The 16715-nt window shown below is 30.7% G+C and overlaps 1 protein-coding gene across 1 annotated transcript; it reads left to right on the top strand.

Annotated features, from left to right (window-relative positions):
• Positions 1-10556: 10556 nt before the first annotated feature.
• On the top strand, positions 10557-13567 carry LOC145628292 (uncharacterized). Its single transcript, XM_081680584.1, has 9 exons — positions 10557-10820; positions 10988-11185; positions 11269-11352; positions 12348-12586; positions 12687-12839; positions 12929-13011; positions 13101-13150; positions 13298-13442; positions 13558-13567. The coding sequence occupies exons 1-9, from the start codon at positions 10649-10651 to the stop codon at positions 13565-13567; spliced, it is 1134 nt and encodes a 377-aa protein (XP_081536710.1). The 5' UTR covers positions 10557-10648.
• Positions 13568-16715: the final 3148 nt, after the last annotated feature.

Here is a 16715-nt window from a genome sequence, read left to right as displayed (position 1 = left end):
GTCACAATCACGTCCCCTGTCCAATCTCTCGTAACAGCCCCCAAGCCCATTCCACCATCACTAAAGCAAGCAGCGTCAACATTAACCTTGTACAAATTCCACCATGGAATTCGCGGTAGTGATTAGACACATTCCCTTTTTTTTTTTTTAACAAAAAAAAAAAAATGGCAGAAGTAAAATTTGTGATTTTCCTTTTTTTCATCTTAATCGGGCTTGTGGCATCTAGCCCACAACCCGACCCACTACAAGAAATCTATTTTCAACAAACATTAGACCACTTTGGTAATGGCAATTTAAGTACGGTCCGATTTAAAAAACGATATTTTTTGGACTAGATTCTTTGGGGAAGCATCATATGCTTTATTAATGACTAAGTAAACATAACAACTACTACTACTATTTTAAGTCAGTCAACTAAGAAAAACAACTAATCTGATTAGACCGAATCAAATAAGTCTAATTTAACCTTGTGTTTTTTGCATCTTTGATGAAAATTAGATTGTGCAAATCTTTTCCCAAGCCTAGGAGACTCAACACAGCTAGTTGAGTTTCAGCAGTACGTTTAATATTCATATACTCCTACGACATCTCTATATATATGTGATTAACTCACAAGAATTGGAATTGATTTTTCAGTTTGTTGGACATCAACTAAGTAAATGAATTATAAACTTAACCTAATAATTGCAATATGTAATATATACTTTCTCTGTTTTTTTTTTACTTGACCTGTTTCTTTTATCACGCTTGCCAATGCAAAACTTTTACGGTCAATAACTTTAATTCTCCATAATTAAAAGATACAAAAGTTATATATTATGATAGTACTTATTGAGACGAATTCAAAATAATCCAACATGAATATGTTTTTCCTTACATATTATTCACAAAACACGGTCAAAGGAGGGGTGGTGAATAGTGTAAAAGTCAAAGTAGGTCAAGTAAAAAAAAAAAAAAAAAGGAAGTAATATATAATACATAATATATAATATATAATATGAATTTAAACTGAAAGTTATAAGACTTTACTTAATCTAAAATAATTGTATTATTCGTTTTAAACTTTTAATAAATTTAAAACTTGACAATTTTCTATTTTCTTTTGTGCAGTCCATTATTGTCAGTTGAGGAGTTAAAATCAACCTTAGTTGATATTTTTCTCATATGTCGCACAATATAACAACCACTTTAATAGCCGAATCAATTCAATTTGCGATGAGATAATTCGAGCCGCCGGTGATGACATTTTAAGAGGGGTAGCTCGTTCCGTTACTAGGGGAACACCGTGCCAACTTTTTTTGGGATTTCAACTTGACCGGAAATCTATTCGATCGAAATACATCAAATGCATGGAACAAGCTGATAAGATAATTAACTTTAGTCAATTTTTTAGTTTCAATTTTCATACACTTATATATGAAGAGATAATTATATACGCAATGTATTTGTTTGTACTACAGATTTGTGAAGAGTTCATTTTCCGCCAAGGTTGTGGAAATAACACCATATTTTAACCAAATCCTTTCAACCTAACCAAAAAAATTAAATCGTACACGTCAAAGTATCATATTTCCCATCGCCTCAAATGGGTATCAAAGAATCAAACTAGCAACCTATTATGGCGGATACGTACGTATGTATTATTTTTATTAACTTATTTCCATTATTTATTTATAAATTATGTTTGTTTTTAGCTATCAGGAGGACTTATAATCAATACTCAAACACTTCGGAAGTAATAGCAGATTTTCAAATGAGCTTATGGACCCATGTAGTTCTTTCGGGTAATTTAAACCTCATATAACATTACTCAATTATATATAGATTTTACATGTACTTTTTGAGAGTAATAATATATATTAGTCATAGTCTCCTTGTTTAACTCATTAATTATTTTTGGTTGATCGATTAGAGTGTTAGAAGATCTCTCGAAAACTGTGGTGGCTTTGACGACAGTAAAAAGGTATTCAAGGGTCTCATTGCTTACAATTACACACCTAATTCGATGACGAGCCGAAATGGCTAAAACACCAGCGAGCAAAGGAGTTAAAGATAATGTCATGGTGGATAAAAAATAGTCGTTCTTCGTCTAACACTCCCCCAAATGTGTTGTTATGGTTTGTTTTTAATTTTTGAGTTGTCATCATGTAAATAATTTAATTTTCAACACGAATTGTACTTGAAAATGTTTAAGATATATTATTCTTTGATATATTTTAAAACGAACATTTGTGTACTTAAGTTAAAAAAAAATTAGATAAATTTTTTTCTTGTTAATTACCATTTATGCTATTTATATTACTTGTACCACGTGTATCTGGATTCATAAGTGAAATTTTAGGAAGCATATGGCAATTTGATAGAGTATAAAACATATTCCTGGGCCTCAACCATTAGCTTAAGCTTTTGGTTGAGATGGTCCTCTAACATGGTATCGGAGCCAGCGTGACACAAATTAAAGGTCACGGGTTCGAATCTCATCCGCCCCTCCTTTAAAGTGGAATTAATTCGCACCGGGTATGGGTGGGCCTGTGTTGCATCCACATTTCAAGCCTCAACCATTAGCTTAAGCTTTTGGTTGAGATGGTCCTCTAAACTCTATTTTTTTTGTATAATATATATATATATATATATATATATATATATATAGGAGGCTCTCGTGAGAATTTTTCTTATGTGAGAATTTTCCTTATGTGAGAACACTCTTTATGTTCTAAATTTTTACTCGTATGTTCTAAATTTTAAATCTAATGTTCTAAATTTTTCCTTAGGTGTTCTAAATTAAATCAAATGTTCTAATTTAGTATTCACATGTTCTAAACCATAAATTAGTTAAGTTTAATATCATAAATTTGAAATAACTTGTTCCAAAATTTTAACTTATATGTTCTAAATTTTAAAATGTGTGTTCTAAAATTTTTAATTATATGTTCCAGATTTTAAAGCGTATGTTCTATTTTTTTACTCATATGTTCTAAATTTTTTACTCACACTTTCTATATTCTATATCAGTTTGTTCTAAATTTTTATTCACATGTTCATAATCTTAAATCAGATGTTCTAAATTTTACTCATATGTTTAAAATTTCATAAAGTATATTTTATAAATTTTTAATCACTTGTTCTAATTCTTAAATCAAATGTTCTAAACATATTACTCACATAGATGTTCTAAATTATTACTTAGATGTTCTAAATTTTAATTTCAGACACATGTTCTAAATTTTTATTCGTATGTTCTAAACTTTTACTCACATGTTCTAAATTTAAAATCAATTCTCATATAAGTATGAATTCTCACATATGAACCTATTCTCACCGGATCCCTCCCCTATATATATATATATATATATATATATATATATATATATATATATATATATATATATATATATATATATATATATATAGAATACTCTTTATGCTCTAAATTTTTACTCGTATATATGTTCTAAATTTTAAATCTGATGTTCAAAACTTTTCTTTAGGTGTTCTAAATTAAATCAAATGTTCAAATTTAGTACTCACATGTTCTAAACCATAAATTAGTTAAGATTAATATCATAAATTTGAAATAACTTGTTCCAAAATTTTAACTTATATGTTCTAAATTTTAAAATGTGTGTGTGTATATATATATATATATATATATATATATATATATTACCTTATTTCTTTGCGCATGCACTTCGGTTTGCTGTACGAGAGTCCTCAAAGTTGGCAACAAGATGCTTTTTCATCTAATTCACACTTCTTTGTTTCCCTAAAAGCAATTATCAATTATCAATTACCAAACCTCATGTTATCCTTTTATTATTATTATTATTATTATTATTATTATTATTATTGGGTAACCTTGTTTCCTATCGTATCATTCGGATCAAGCATACTCGGTGACTTTTGTTCCTCAAATCTAACAATGTCTCTTGCTCGAATGTAATATTTTTGGTGTTTCGATTTGAAAGGTAATCACACTCGTCATTTTGGAGTTGCTTGCTTACTCTTATTATTATATGTAATCACACGAATCTTAATCCTTGGAGTTGTTTATTTGTTCATTGATTATTATTTGTATTGATTATATTTTGTATTATTATATGTAAATTTTATGATTTATTTGTATGATAAAGATTTATATATATGTAATTAAAGTGTTGTATTATATGATTTGATTGTCGTATTAATTGATTGTGATATTTATGCTAGGATTTTTATTGTTGTTTCTATAGGGAGTAGTATTGTTTTATTGAGGTTTTAGGGTTGTTAATGCAGAGTGTTATTTTTGGGGTGTGAGTTAATTAAATTTGGGTACTACTTTGATTGCCCTATAAGAGTGGAGATGTGCTATGATTTAATCGAGTTTGAATTGTTGTATTATTTGGGAATTTGTGCCATTATTGAGATATTATGTATTAGTTTGTGAATGATTATTTGATCGATGTATGAGATCAAAAGGTTGAGATTATTATTTTGTTCTTGGTTTGAGGCTTGGTGTTATAGACCTTAGTTCTTGGCATGTTGGTAAGGAGATGATAATCATGAGTTAAGAATGAGGTACAATCTTTATTAGAGCCTGTTGTGATTGACTGAACTGAACTGAACTTATTAGAGCCGAATTGAACTGAACTGAACTGAATTGAACTTATTAGAGTTGAACTGAACTGAACTGAATATTTTATAAGAGAAGGAAATTAGGAGCTGAATTTGACTGAACTGAACTTATTAGAGCTGAACTGAACTGAACTGATTAGAGCTGAACTGAACCGATTGAATTGAAAATAATCGTATCAGAACAGGCCCCAAGTCTCTACAAGGACGAATGTACAAGTAGTCTAGTATATAAGAGACATTAAGAATACTTTGTTTTGAAGAACATTTTTTTCAACACAGAACATAGCATGGATTACTTGGGCAAAGCCCTGATTATGTTACAACCTATTGTCCACTGGTTTGGACAACCGAAAAATACAAACCAAGGACCAAGTTCATCCAACTAAAACAACAAAAATTAAGGAAATTGTTTTTACATAACCATAGTCCATAGATGACATAAACCATAGCTAAAGCTCCAACGTGAGTGTTGAGCCCAGAAACGACCCACATGTGAGCATTCTCTTGTCCCACACTAATTCACTAAAAAGGGGGAGTGTAGTGGTAATGGAATCCCACATTGAAAGAATTCAAGAGTTACCACCACAATATAAGGCTAAGGGGCTACTCCCTCAGCTCATTGCCAATTTGCCATATGGTTTTGAGATGGAACCTCCTTGGTCTTGTAAAGTGGTGGACTTGCACTCTCCCGTAACGGGTGCGACCCATACCCGTATCTAACAGTGAGCTACATAATACATACCCTCCAAAGCACTTTATGTTTTGAAGAACATATATACTCTGATTATTAAAATTATGGGTGAGCAACACATAAATTATGCCTGAATTTGAGCTTAGATTGTTTTATGATCTAATTCTTATTGTTATTCCAAAAATTATGGGCTTGGAACAATTGTGAACCAGCCACGGGCCATTGCCACTCATTTGACTTAATGATAACTAAATTATTGATCAAGTTGGTTGAAATCTCCTAAGGTAAGACTACTAGGGAAAGTATGTAAGTTGTTGAGCATGGTACTCCAGAAAAGAGAAAACAACTCTATCTTCTAACAAAGGCGGTCCATACACAATAAAAATACATCCCATTTTATTTCATTTCGCTCCGCTATTTTACAGTGCACAAAGTTAGGAGTCCTAGCTAGTAATACATGAAATAGATAATCCCATAATAAGCTAACATAAAAACAGGCTACATAACCCCACTAGTCCACTACTAATAACGTATTCTGAATTAGTTAAGCGTCCTATGCTTTATTAATGACTAAGTAAACATAACAACTACTATTATTTTGAATCTTTAAATAAACAACTGTGTGCACTAAGGGCGTGTTCTTTTCACCTGATTTTCACTTATCTAAACTTATCTGAATGAACTTATTAGACCTTATTAAAATTTATTTTAGCTGTAATTTGTACTTGGGTAACCGTTATTAGAACTTATTATAAGGTGAACATAACATACTCTATGTAGTGAAGTTTGTTCAATATTCATTCCTGATCGATGTGTTTAGTTCTTTCATCATTGTATGCATGAGTTATGCACTCATCTTATGGACTAACCTTTTTTTTTTTTTTTTTTTTTAGAAAAAAAGCTTAATCTCATGGTTAAAATGTTAGTCCTTCAGATTAAAATGACAGCAAGTATGGGTACTACGAGTTATAATGTTGATGATATTATGCTCTCAAGTCGGAGCAAAGCAACAAATTAAGTGGTATAATTGTGTTGAATTACTGGATACTAAATGTGTAGTTAAGTAAATGTCAGTCATAAATTTGCAGGAGAATTGGGAGCGTTGTAATTTTTATGTAGGATGTACCACTTGTATTTGTTGTTGTACATTTGTACCTTAGAAAATTTGTAGTTTTCTTGCAAATAAAATAGAGAATTCACAACATACTTAACTCTTTTTTCAATTTGTGCATGCTATGTTGCCAACTTGTGTTGCAGTGATTATTGTCTAAAATATCAAAAGTTTTGGAAAAATGCACTTAAAAAGTTTTATCAATTTATAGAAAGTGGTCTAAGCTAAGCAAGTTTCCACATCCGATATTTATTTAGTAATACGAAAATTTCCATATATGCTTGATACTACTGATGTAGTCTGCATGCCTAGATAAGTACTCCGTATTTCACTATCATATACACAAAAGAATAAATCTTTTAATTTAGATATCAAAAGAGATGCAAATAATAGAATGTGAATATCTTTTATCTTGGCTTTATTGCCTTTATGACAAATAAATCATTTTCTATGTTAGGGTCTGTTCACATTTATTAAACTGAGCTGAACTGAATTGATTGGAGCTGAACTGAACTGAGCTTAAATGAATATTTTGTGAGAGAGGGAAATTAGGAGATGAACCGAATTGAGCTGAATTGAACTGAAATGAAATTAAGTAAATGTGAATAGACCCTTACTCTTTCAATTCCGGGGGGAAGTGATATGATGGTGCCCCCTTAAAAATCATTTACATACATATGTCAATCAAATACATAAAATTTAACTTAGTTTAGTAATCATTATAAAAATTTTAACTTTAATTAGTACTCCGTAGTAATCAATCAATTAAAAGTTAAATTTGACAGTTTTTTTTTTTTTTTTTTTTTTTTTTTGACAAGAATTAAAATTGACAGCTTAAAAATTTGGGAATATAGTGTCCATCAAAAAAAAAATCACAAGTACTAAATGCAGTACAAAATAACCTAAATGCAGGAATTATTTATTTATATGAAAATAATAAAAGACTAAAATACCCTTATTCAATTTTTAGAACTCAATATATCATTTTAACTTGAACGTAAAATTCAACTTAAAAAATTCTCCATTTCTACGATCTACCTCTGCTAATCCCACGACATTATGCTAATCCCGAAAATTTTTGCTAATCCCACAAATTTCACATTCATTTTTCCTCCCATCTAAGGTAATTTATATGTGTAATTTTGTTCTTATTGTATAATATTTCGTTCTTTTTTTTCGGGATTAATATTGACCCCCGGAAATCTTATCCGAGGGGTATTGTTGACCCTTGGAAATCTGATCTGGGGGGTATTGTTGACCCCCGGAATTCTGATCCGGGGGTATCGTTGATCCCCGAAAACACATCCCGACACCCTGACATGTCCTAGAATAGAATTGTATAATATGGAAATTTTATTTTGTTTGATTGTTCATCTATAAATTAGATTTTACGGGGAAAAAAAAAATAAAACACATAATTTCATACCTCAAACAAATCGTCATAGTGCACTTCATTATTGTCCATCAATTTGTATAGTATTGAATATTACATAGGATAAAAGGTTAAATAACGGTAGGGATGATTATATTGTTAAGAGTGTAAAGAATTAAATAAAAACAAGGGCAAAATTGGAATATAATCATTTTTTAAAAATTAACTTATTCTGCATTTAGGTAAAATTCTTCCTGTATTTAGTACTCCCCAAAAAAATAATAGAGAGTAATAAAAAAAATAAAAAACAATTTTTTAACCCCTTCTTTCCTAATTTTGAACAAAATGCCTACAAATATATTGAAAAAATAGAATAAAAAAGGACACAAATCAAGCAAAATTTATTAAGTAAACTAAAACTATCTCAAATTGGCTCCATATTAGAAATTACTTGTATTATAATTCTCTTATTTGTGTGTGTATGTATGGGAATTTTCATGTCCCAAGCATATTAATATTATAACAAAAAAAAATTGACAGTGGATATTATTTAAACCTACCATTTCTCAAAGTATCCTACACAATGGAAAAGATTACCCTAAAAAGATATTACTATTCATGGAATGATGTCCAGCCTTTAATTTATAATTTTCTATTTTTATTCGGTGCATTTACATTCATATTTCATACTCCATCTATTGCCAATCCAATGTAATATGTGTTTCTCACTAATTTTAACTTTATTCATTTACTCATCAATCAATAAATGATTTGCTTTCTTATTTTAACTTCAATTTGTATAACTTATTATTTTATTGTTATTATTTTAACAGAATTTTTTTTTATTATTATTATTTTCGACAAAGATCATTATAAATTTATAAGTACTCCAAATCAAAATGATCAATATAATATAATCCAGAACTATTTCTTTCATTTATATCTTACATTTTGTCAAAAAAAAAAAAAAAAAAGAAAAAAGGGCAGTACGTGAGAAAACATATACTCCTCATTAGTGGCTAATAATATAGGCACATTCTTGACCAATGGAAGGTGTATTTGACTATACTATTTTCCTTTCGAAAATCAATTTTGAAAAATTTTAACTTTAAAATATCTTTATTACGAGTAGTATATACTTCCTCCGTTTTTTTTAGTCGACACGTTTCTTAATTAAATCATGTTTGTCAATTCACATATATTCAACCATTAATATCTTTAATTATTGAAACAAAAATTATAAAAAGTTGATATTTTGATAATATATATCGTGACAAATCGAACAAGACCCCACATGACTATATTTTCATCATGTATAAATCACAAAACAGGGTCATAGAGAAGTGTTTGAATAATGCTAAAGTTAAAACTTGTCAACGAAATAAACGGAGGTAGTATTAGGAAATCCAAGCCATATAAGTAATCAAATAGCGTGGGTTAGGGCCTGTTCATATTTACTTAATTTCAGTTCAGTTTAGTTCAACTTCAATCAGTTCAGTTCAGCTCCAATTAGTTCAGTTCAGCTCCTAATTTCCTTCTCTCATAAAATATTTATTTCAGCTCAGTTCAGTTCAGTTTCAATCAGTTCAATTCAGCTCAGTTCAGTAAATGTGAACAGGCCCTTACTCGCACCTTAATTAAATCAAACTTTTGACGCGGGCAATGAAATTGGGTTTCTAAACATATTAAAAGTTGATATGCAAACTTTCCTAAATTGGGTTTCTACACGTACATGGTTGTTAGTCATCAACATTCATGCATGATCGTTGTTTAAACTATTATGGTCCCACTTCCATTCCTAAATTATACTTCTAGTACTAGGTTTTGCCATTTTGGAAGCTTATACCTTTATAAAGTTTTTTTTCTATTTATAGTAGGTTTTTTTCTATTTATATAAATAAGCAAAGAAGCTCAAGTTACATCAAAAGCCAAATCAGCAGCAACAGAAGGAGGAACCTCCTCAATCTATACCCTTTACTCATCATAATCCATTAATGCATGCATCTTCCCATATAATCAAGATTTGGTGTTCAACTATATCGTGGCACTCGCAAAGTTGTAGAGTATGTTTGTAGTGTTAATGCACTACAATATTTGCCTTTCAGAGACGCATATTATCCTTTATATTTAAATGAAGACTGGTGCCTCCCCTTTCTTGCACCCTACGAAAGCCGAAGCTTCATCCCGAATCACAGCTCCCCTCCCCTCCAACACAGTACACCCCCGTCCACATTCACCTCCCATTCTCCCGACCTTATTCCCTCTTAAAAAAATGGTGGAGGTAAAATTGGTCCTTTTTTTCATCTTAATCGGGTTTGTGGCATCTAGCCCACAACCCGATCCACTACAAGAATATTACTTTCAACAAAAATTAGACCACTTTGGTAGTGGCAATTTGAGTACGGTCCAATTTAAACAACGGTATTTTTTGGACCGTACTGATTGGGCTGGCCCAGAATCCAAAAAACCTCTCATTGTTTTAATTGGGGGTGAAAGCCGAATTGATCCAATTTTACAACAGCCGGGAATTCTTAATGAAGCAGCTTCTACTTTTGGAGCTTTAGTCCTGTATATCGAGGTAATTAAACTATTTCTTTACTTATTTACAGTTTAAGTATAATTATAAATAGGTTAATTATATTGTTTTTCCTTACCAAAAAAAAAAAAAAAGTAATTGTAACTAGCATATATTTGCCCGATACAAATAGGACGTTACAACTAATAATTTTTGCACTAGTGTCTAGTATGACAATATTAAATGAGTGTGACTAGTTTGATGTATGTTAAATAAATCTTACTAGTGTATAATTCATATCATAATTTTTTTTTTTTTATAATTATTTTGTAGCATCGTTTCTATGGCATGTCTATACCTTTCGACTCTATAGACATAGCCTTAGGAAACGCAGAAGTTCGAGGCTGTCTTACCTCCGAACAGGCATTGGCGGACTATGCCGATATAATTCTTGATGTGAAGAAGAGGCTACTACATCGACATACACCAGTCGTAGTCATCAGTTGTTCTTACGCTGGAAGTAAGTTAATTTTACATTTGATTTTTTTTTAAAAAATTTGATTTTTTTTTATTTTTATGTTTTAACCTATATATATATAGTTCGTATAATAAGTAATTAATTATATATTTACCTCAAAAAAAAAAGGTAATTGATTATATATATTGTTTTTTTTTTTTTTTCTGTAGTGTTGGCTGCCTGGTTTAGGCTCAAGTACCCCCACATTACTGTGGGGGCACTAGCCTCCTCTGCTCCCATTTTCTATTTCGACATAGAAAAGCCGTGGGAGTATGAGTATTGCTCTGTAATTAGCCGTGATTACAAGGTATGTAACACAATTTTTATTTTATTTTTTTTATTGACGATAATATGGATCACTTTAATGGGTAATACAATATAATAGAACCTTTTTTTTTTTTTTATTTTTTTATTTCCAGACTGTCAATGAAAAATGCTATGATCGGATTAGACAATCATGGGACATCATCGACAATATCGGCTCTCAAAGAGCTATCGGCCATTCTTACCTCTCTACGCTTTTCAAAACATGCAGGTTAGTTATTAACTTATTATACAACTAATTATTATGGAACATTAATTGAATACGAGTATATTTTTTTGACGCAAGGTTTAATTAATCATGGAGCATACATGATACATATATACATATACTTTTGAGTTTTGACACAATGTGATATACATATACTTTTGAAACAATGGAATATACATATACTAAGATAGTGACATACGAAATATTAATTACTCGTAATCAGTTACATCAATGTACACAAAAAATGAGATGTAAAGCAAAAACCAAAAGGTAGAATCAGGAGCACCCTGTCCCTACTAGCTGTAAAAAAAAGTAGTGATTCCAATATAACTATATAAGAACTAAAGCGGTCTTTCAAAAATAAAATTTATAAGAACTAAAGTCAGTCCAAAAATGTAAATCTAGTACTATAATACATGAATAGATAATCCAACAATGTACTCTGAATTAGTTAAGCATCTATGCTTTACTCCGTATTAATGACTAAGTAAACATAACAACTACTCGTTCATCGTTATGATAAACCACCACGTACTAACCTAGTTAATTCCACACCCATATCCTTAGCAAATATATTGTCCGTTATACATTTAACTTAACACCATCAAAAAGATTTGCAATTATCAACTTTTGCAAAAGCCAAAAGCAAAGCAAATCTTTTTTTATTTTTGTTTGATGTTTTATATATTTTGTATCACAAATTGTAGCTTATTTATTGATAAAATAAATGGAATAATATGTAACAAAAAATAGGTCTTGGTCCGTCCAAAGTTGGGTCCAGGAAGTCCAACCTAGACTGGCCTGTTTGAATCCACTTACGGTAAAATAGTCTTGGACAAAAGTCTTGCTCTTTTTTGTTCTTTGTTTTGAAGAATTCACAAGACTTTACTTAACCTTAAAGGCTAAAACTATTGTATTATTCGTTTTAAATGTTTAATAAAATTAAACCTGGACAATTTTCTTTATTTTTTTGTTCAGTCCATTATTATCGGTTGAAGAGTTAAAATCAACCTTGGTTGGTATTTTCTCATACACCGCTCAATATAATGGACGTTTTGACGGTGGAATCAACTTGATTTGCGACGAGATAGTTCGAGCCCCCGATGATGATATTTTAGGAGGGGTAGCTCGTTCCATTAATAAGATATCGACGTGCCTCAACTTAAACTATTTTATGGATTCCAACTTGACCGGAAGCCTTCTCAATTCAAATATATCAAAGGCGTGGAACTGGCAGGTTTGATCACGATTTAGTATTGTCTATTTTATACTTTAAATTTTCATATATACACTTATATATATGAAAAGAGGAGTAAATATATTTATTTAAACTGCAGCTTTGTGATGAGTTCATTTCCCGCCAAGGTTGCGGAAATGACACTATGTTTCAACCATATCCTTTCAACCTAACCAAAAAAATTGAATCGTGCACGTCAATGTATCATGTTTCACCTCGCCTCAAATGGGTATCAACCTATTATGGCGGATATGTAAGTATATATTATCTTTATTAACTTATTTCAATTATTTTTTATTTATAAATTATATTTTGAATAATCATTATTTCTTCAACTAACAGGAGGACTTGCGATCAACACTCAAGCATTTCGGAAGTAATATAATATTTTCAAATGGGCTTATGGACCCATATAGTTCTTTCGGGTAATTTAAACCTAATTTAAATTAACTCATTTTATATTTAATTTATTTTAATTTTATTAACTCATTAATAATTTTTGGTTGATTAATAGAGTGTTAGAAGATCTGTCGAAAACTGTGGTGGCTTTGACGACCAAAAAAGGTATTTTTATTGGCAATTTTTTATTTTTACAATACAAATAAAATCTAATAAGCTAATAAAAATTAATTTATTTTTGTGAAATATACTTTACATTTATCGAATTATTTCCTCTGTTTATTAATGAATATATGTTGTTTTTGATTCAAGGGTCTCATTGCTTAGATTACCACAACAAATTTGATGACGACCCGAAATGGCTAAAACACCAGCGAGCAAAGGAGTTGAAGATAATGTCATGGTGGATAAAACAAAACCGTTCTTCGTCTAACACTCCCCCAAATTTGTTTTTATGGTTTGTTTTATTATGGTTTGTTTTTAATTTTTGAGTTGTTACCGATGTAAATAAATTAATTTTCAACAAGAATCGTTTTAATGATGTTTGAGAATAATTTGTGTTATTAATTTAGCAAAAATTAGATAAATTTTTATTCTTAGTTAATCACCATTTACGCTATATATTTATATTACTTGTACCATGTGCATCTAAATTCAAACATGAAATTTCAAAAAGCATATATATTGGACAATTTTGCAATGGTTATAATAATTTTGTAGCCATTTTAAATTTATAATCTTGACCATTCATTTTTAAAACTAAATCTACACCATTCATTAAGATGACCGCAAATATTTAGATAAAATGTTTTGTACCTAAAGCAAATACTCCTTGCCTCTTCAATCCCCTCTGATTTCGTCATGAATTACTCTTAAATCGTCATGAATTATATTTGTCAAAAAAACCTATTCATATATAATACTGCATATTTCTTTATATATTACTGCATATATATAATACTTAATATTATGGAATACTACATAATCTTTTCCAAAGATAACACATGTCCCTATTTTAGATTATTACTATAATATTTATTTTTGATTAAAATTGTTAAAGTGTATTTTTTTCAAAACTTTTTCATAAATATTATTGTTGCATAGTTTTACATAAGAAAACTATGATTAAAGTATTTATTTTATGGAGTACTATATAATCTTTCTCAATTGTAAATAAACATGTATAAAATCTTTGTCAAATAAATATTATATCTTTAACAAAAAAACATTTTGATTTGTATTAGTTTAATATAATTCCTTTTTATAAAATTATATTATATGTGTAGGATATATTATACTTGAATTAACTTATATTTTTTTAAAAAAATATTTTTATACGTATTATATTAAGATTACATTAAATTTAAATTAAGAAACTATCTTAGTTCCCAATATACTAAGATTTTTTATTTAATAAATATAAATACTCGTAATATTATAATTAAATTTTAATCTCACCAAAAAAAATAATAAATTTTTTTAATAATAAATTAATTGACACAAAATTATGACTCTCATTTTTAAAGTTATGACATTGATCATAGATTTAACTAACATTACTATACCACACTAATTACATTTGTCACAAATATTGTCTCTATAAGCCTAAAAGAGTCAAAACTATTAACTGTTGAAATATTCTCGAATATAGACATTACAGTTGCTAGGTACAATTAAAATTAGTCACAGCGCCGTCGCTGGACCAGGGCGACCGTCGCCAGAGCCCCCAAACCAAAATCCCATTTTTATTAAAATGCTCTAAATTAAACCTATGTATAAAATGTTAATGTTATTACTATTTAATTGATTAAATGAAGTAGCTCAGTGGTCATTTGGGCTTTTGTTAATAGCCAAGTAGTAGGGGTTCGAAACTTGTTTCTCAGTTTTTTTTTTGGGGTGGGTGTTTCTCAGATTTTAATTTCTTCATTTTTTTTCTTTTTTAGTTCTTTCTCATTTGACCATTTTATTTTAAATTGTTGCCTCCCAAATTTTTATTTAAAAATATGAAAGGGAGTATTATTTTAAAGTATGTAAAATAATGTATATAAAATAATACTAATAAAATTAAAAAGTTTTAAAACAAACATCACATTTTATGGCATCAAAAATAAGATACATGCTAGGTATATGATACTCCGTAAGGCTTAATTTTTTTTAGTTATAATTTTTGTATGTTGATAAATTTTGTAGATTATAAGGTTTCTTTTTTTTTTTTCTCTCTATTATACTATATTCACATTAAAATTAATACATATTTTTTTTTGATGCAAAAGTGGGCAAAGCCCTACAAAACAAACAAAACTAAACAATAAAACGAGGGATAGTAACCCCTCTAACATCCTCCTCTAGCAGCTTCTTTATTTCGATCGGAGGCGCATCGAAATAAACTATCCCCTCGCTAACACCTACTCCTAGATTAGCAAGACGATCAGCTACCTTATTCCCCTCCCTATAGCAATGAACAAGACGAAAATTACAACCAAAGGAATTAATTAAACTACGACAACTACTAAGAATATGCACGAATTCACCACCATGGTGGTCTGGATTTTGAATAGCTTCAATGCAAGCCTTGTTATCCATTTGCATCTCGAGTTTCCTGATCCCATAAGCTACAACCATCTTGAGTCCTCTTTCTGCTGCCAATAGCTCTGCTCTATAAGCAATACACACCCCAAAATTGACAGCAAAGCTACGAATGTGTCTGCCATGAACATCCCTAAGAACACCTCCCCCACCTGCAATTCTAGGGCTTCCCTTTGCTGCACCATCAGAATTAAGAGCAACCCAATGCGTGGGAGGGGCTAACCAGTGAATAAGAACTTCCCTGCGAACATTAGTACTCTCAGCGCTGTGAGTGTCCTTTCCCAACATAGCATTCCAGACTTCCTCAATTCGAGCACGCAAGAAGTCTCCTGTATCCATGATAAACACTTCACTATGCCCAAAAATGTCATTATTGCGCCATTTACATATCCACCATAGAGTAGTAGCAAAAGCTGTAGGCCAATTTTCAGAAAAATGCACCTCATCAGCCCTCAAATTGCGAACCAACCAGGACTGCAAGTCACCATTCCAGAACTCCGAAAGAAGAGCAGACCCCCCTAAGCTTTTCCAGATTCTCTGAGTTTTGGGGCAGTCACGAAGAAGATGGAGCAGGCTCTCTTCAGCATTCTGATTGCATCTAGAGCATCGAGGATCATCTGTGAGATTCCTTTTCAGCCTATTCGAATTGTAGAGGACCCTGTCATGGAACACAAGCCAAAGAAAGGTCTTAACTCGTTGTTGAACCGGAGTACTCCAAGCCAATTCCCATTTAGGATCAGTAGGGATATCATCAGTGTCTTTCAAAATGTGAAGGGCATACTTAATAGAAAATCCACCCTTATTTGAACCTCTCCAATATCGCAAGTCAGGAACATCAGGGTCTTCAACCAGATTATTGGCTGCAATCAATTTCAGGCTATGATTCGGGAGAATGTGTGCAAATTCATCCCATTTCCAGCCTACTCCCACGCTCCACATCTCTTCTACAGTACAACCTTCAATGTTGCTCGGGATGGTAGTGGTGGCTGCTTCTCTAAGAGGGACATCAGTAGCCCAACAATGATCCCAGAAGAGCGTGTTCTGACCATTCCCAATAGCCACAGCAGAGCCCTTCTTGAGCCATCTTACATTATCAGTTATACCCCTCCACACATTAGACATATTAGAGGTGGGCGTAAACATG

The sequence above is a fragment of the Chenopodium album genome, chromosome 4, assembly GCF_948465745.1.
Source record: "Chenopodium album chromosome 4, dcCheAlbu1.1, whole genome shotgun sequence".
NCBI classification, from domain to species: domain Eukaryota; kingdom Viridiplantae; phylum Streptophyta; class Magnoliopsida; order Caryophyllales; family Amaranthaceae; genus Chenopodium; species Chenopodium album.
The sequence above is the reverse complement of the archived record's forward strand: the minus strand, read 5'-3'. Positions and strand labels throughout refer to the sequence as shown.

Coding starts and splice junctions, on each gene's coding strand:
- LOC145628292 (XM_081680584.1), top strand. CDS start 10,649: ATGTCTATACCTTTCGACTCTATAGACATAGCCTTAGGAAACGCAGAA. Junction 11,353..12,347: donor ACGCTTTTCAAAACATGCAG/GTTAGTTATTAA, acceptor TATCGGTTGAAG/AGTTAAAATCAACCTTGGTT. Junction 12,840..12,928: donor CAACCTATTATGGCGGATAT/GTAAGTATATAT, acceptor TTCAACTAACAG/GAGGACTTGCGATCAACACT.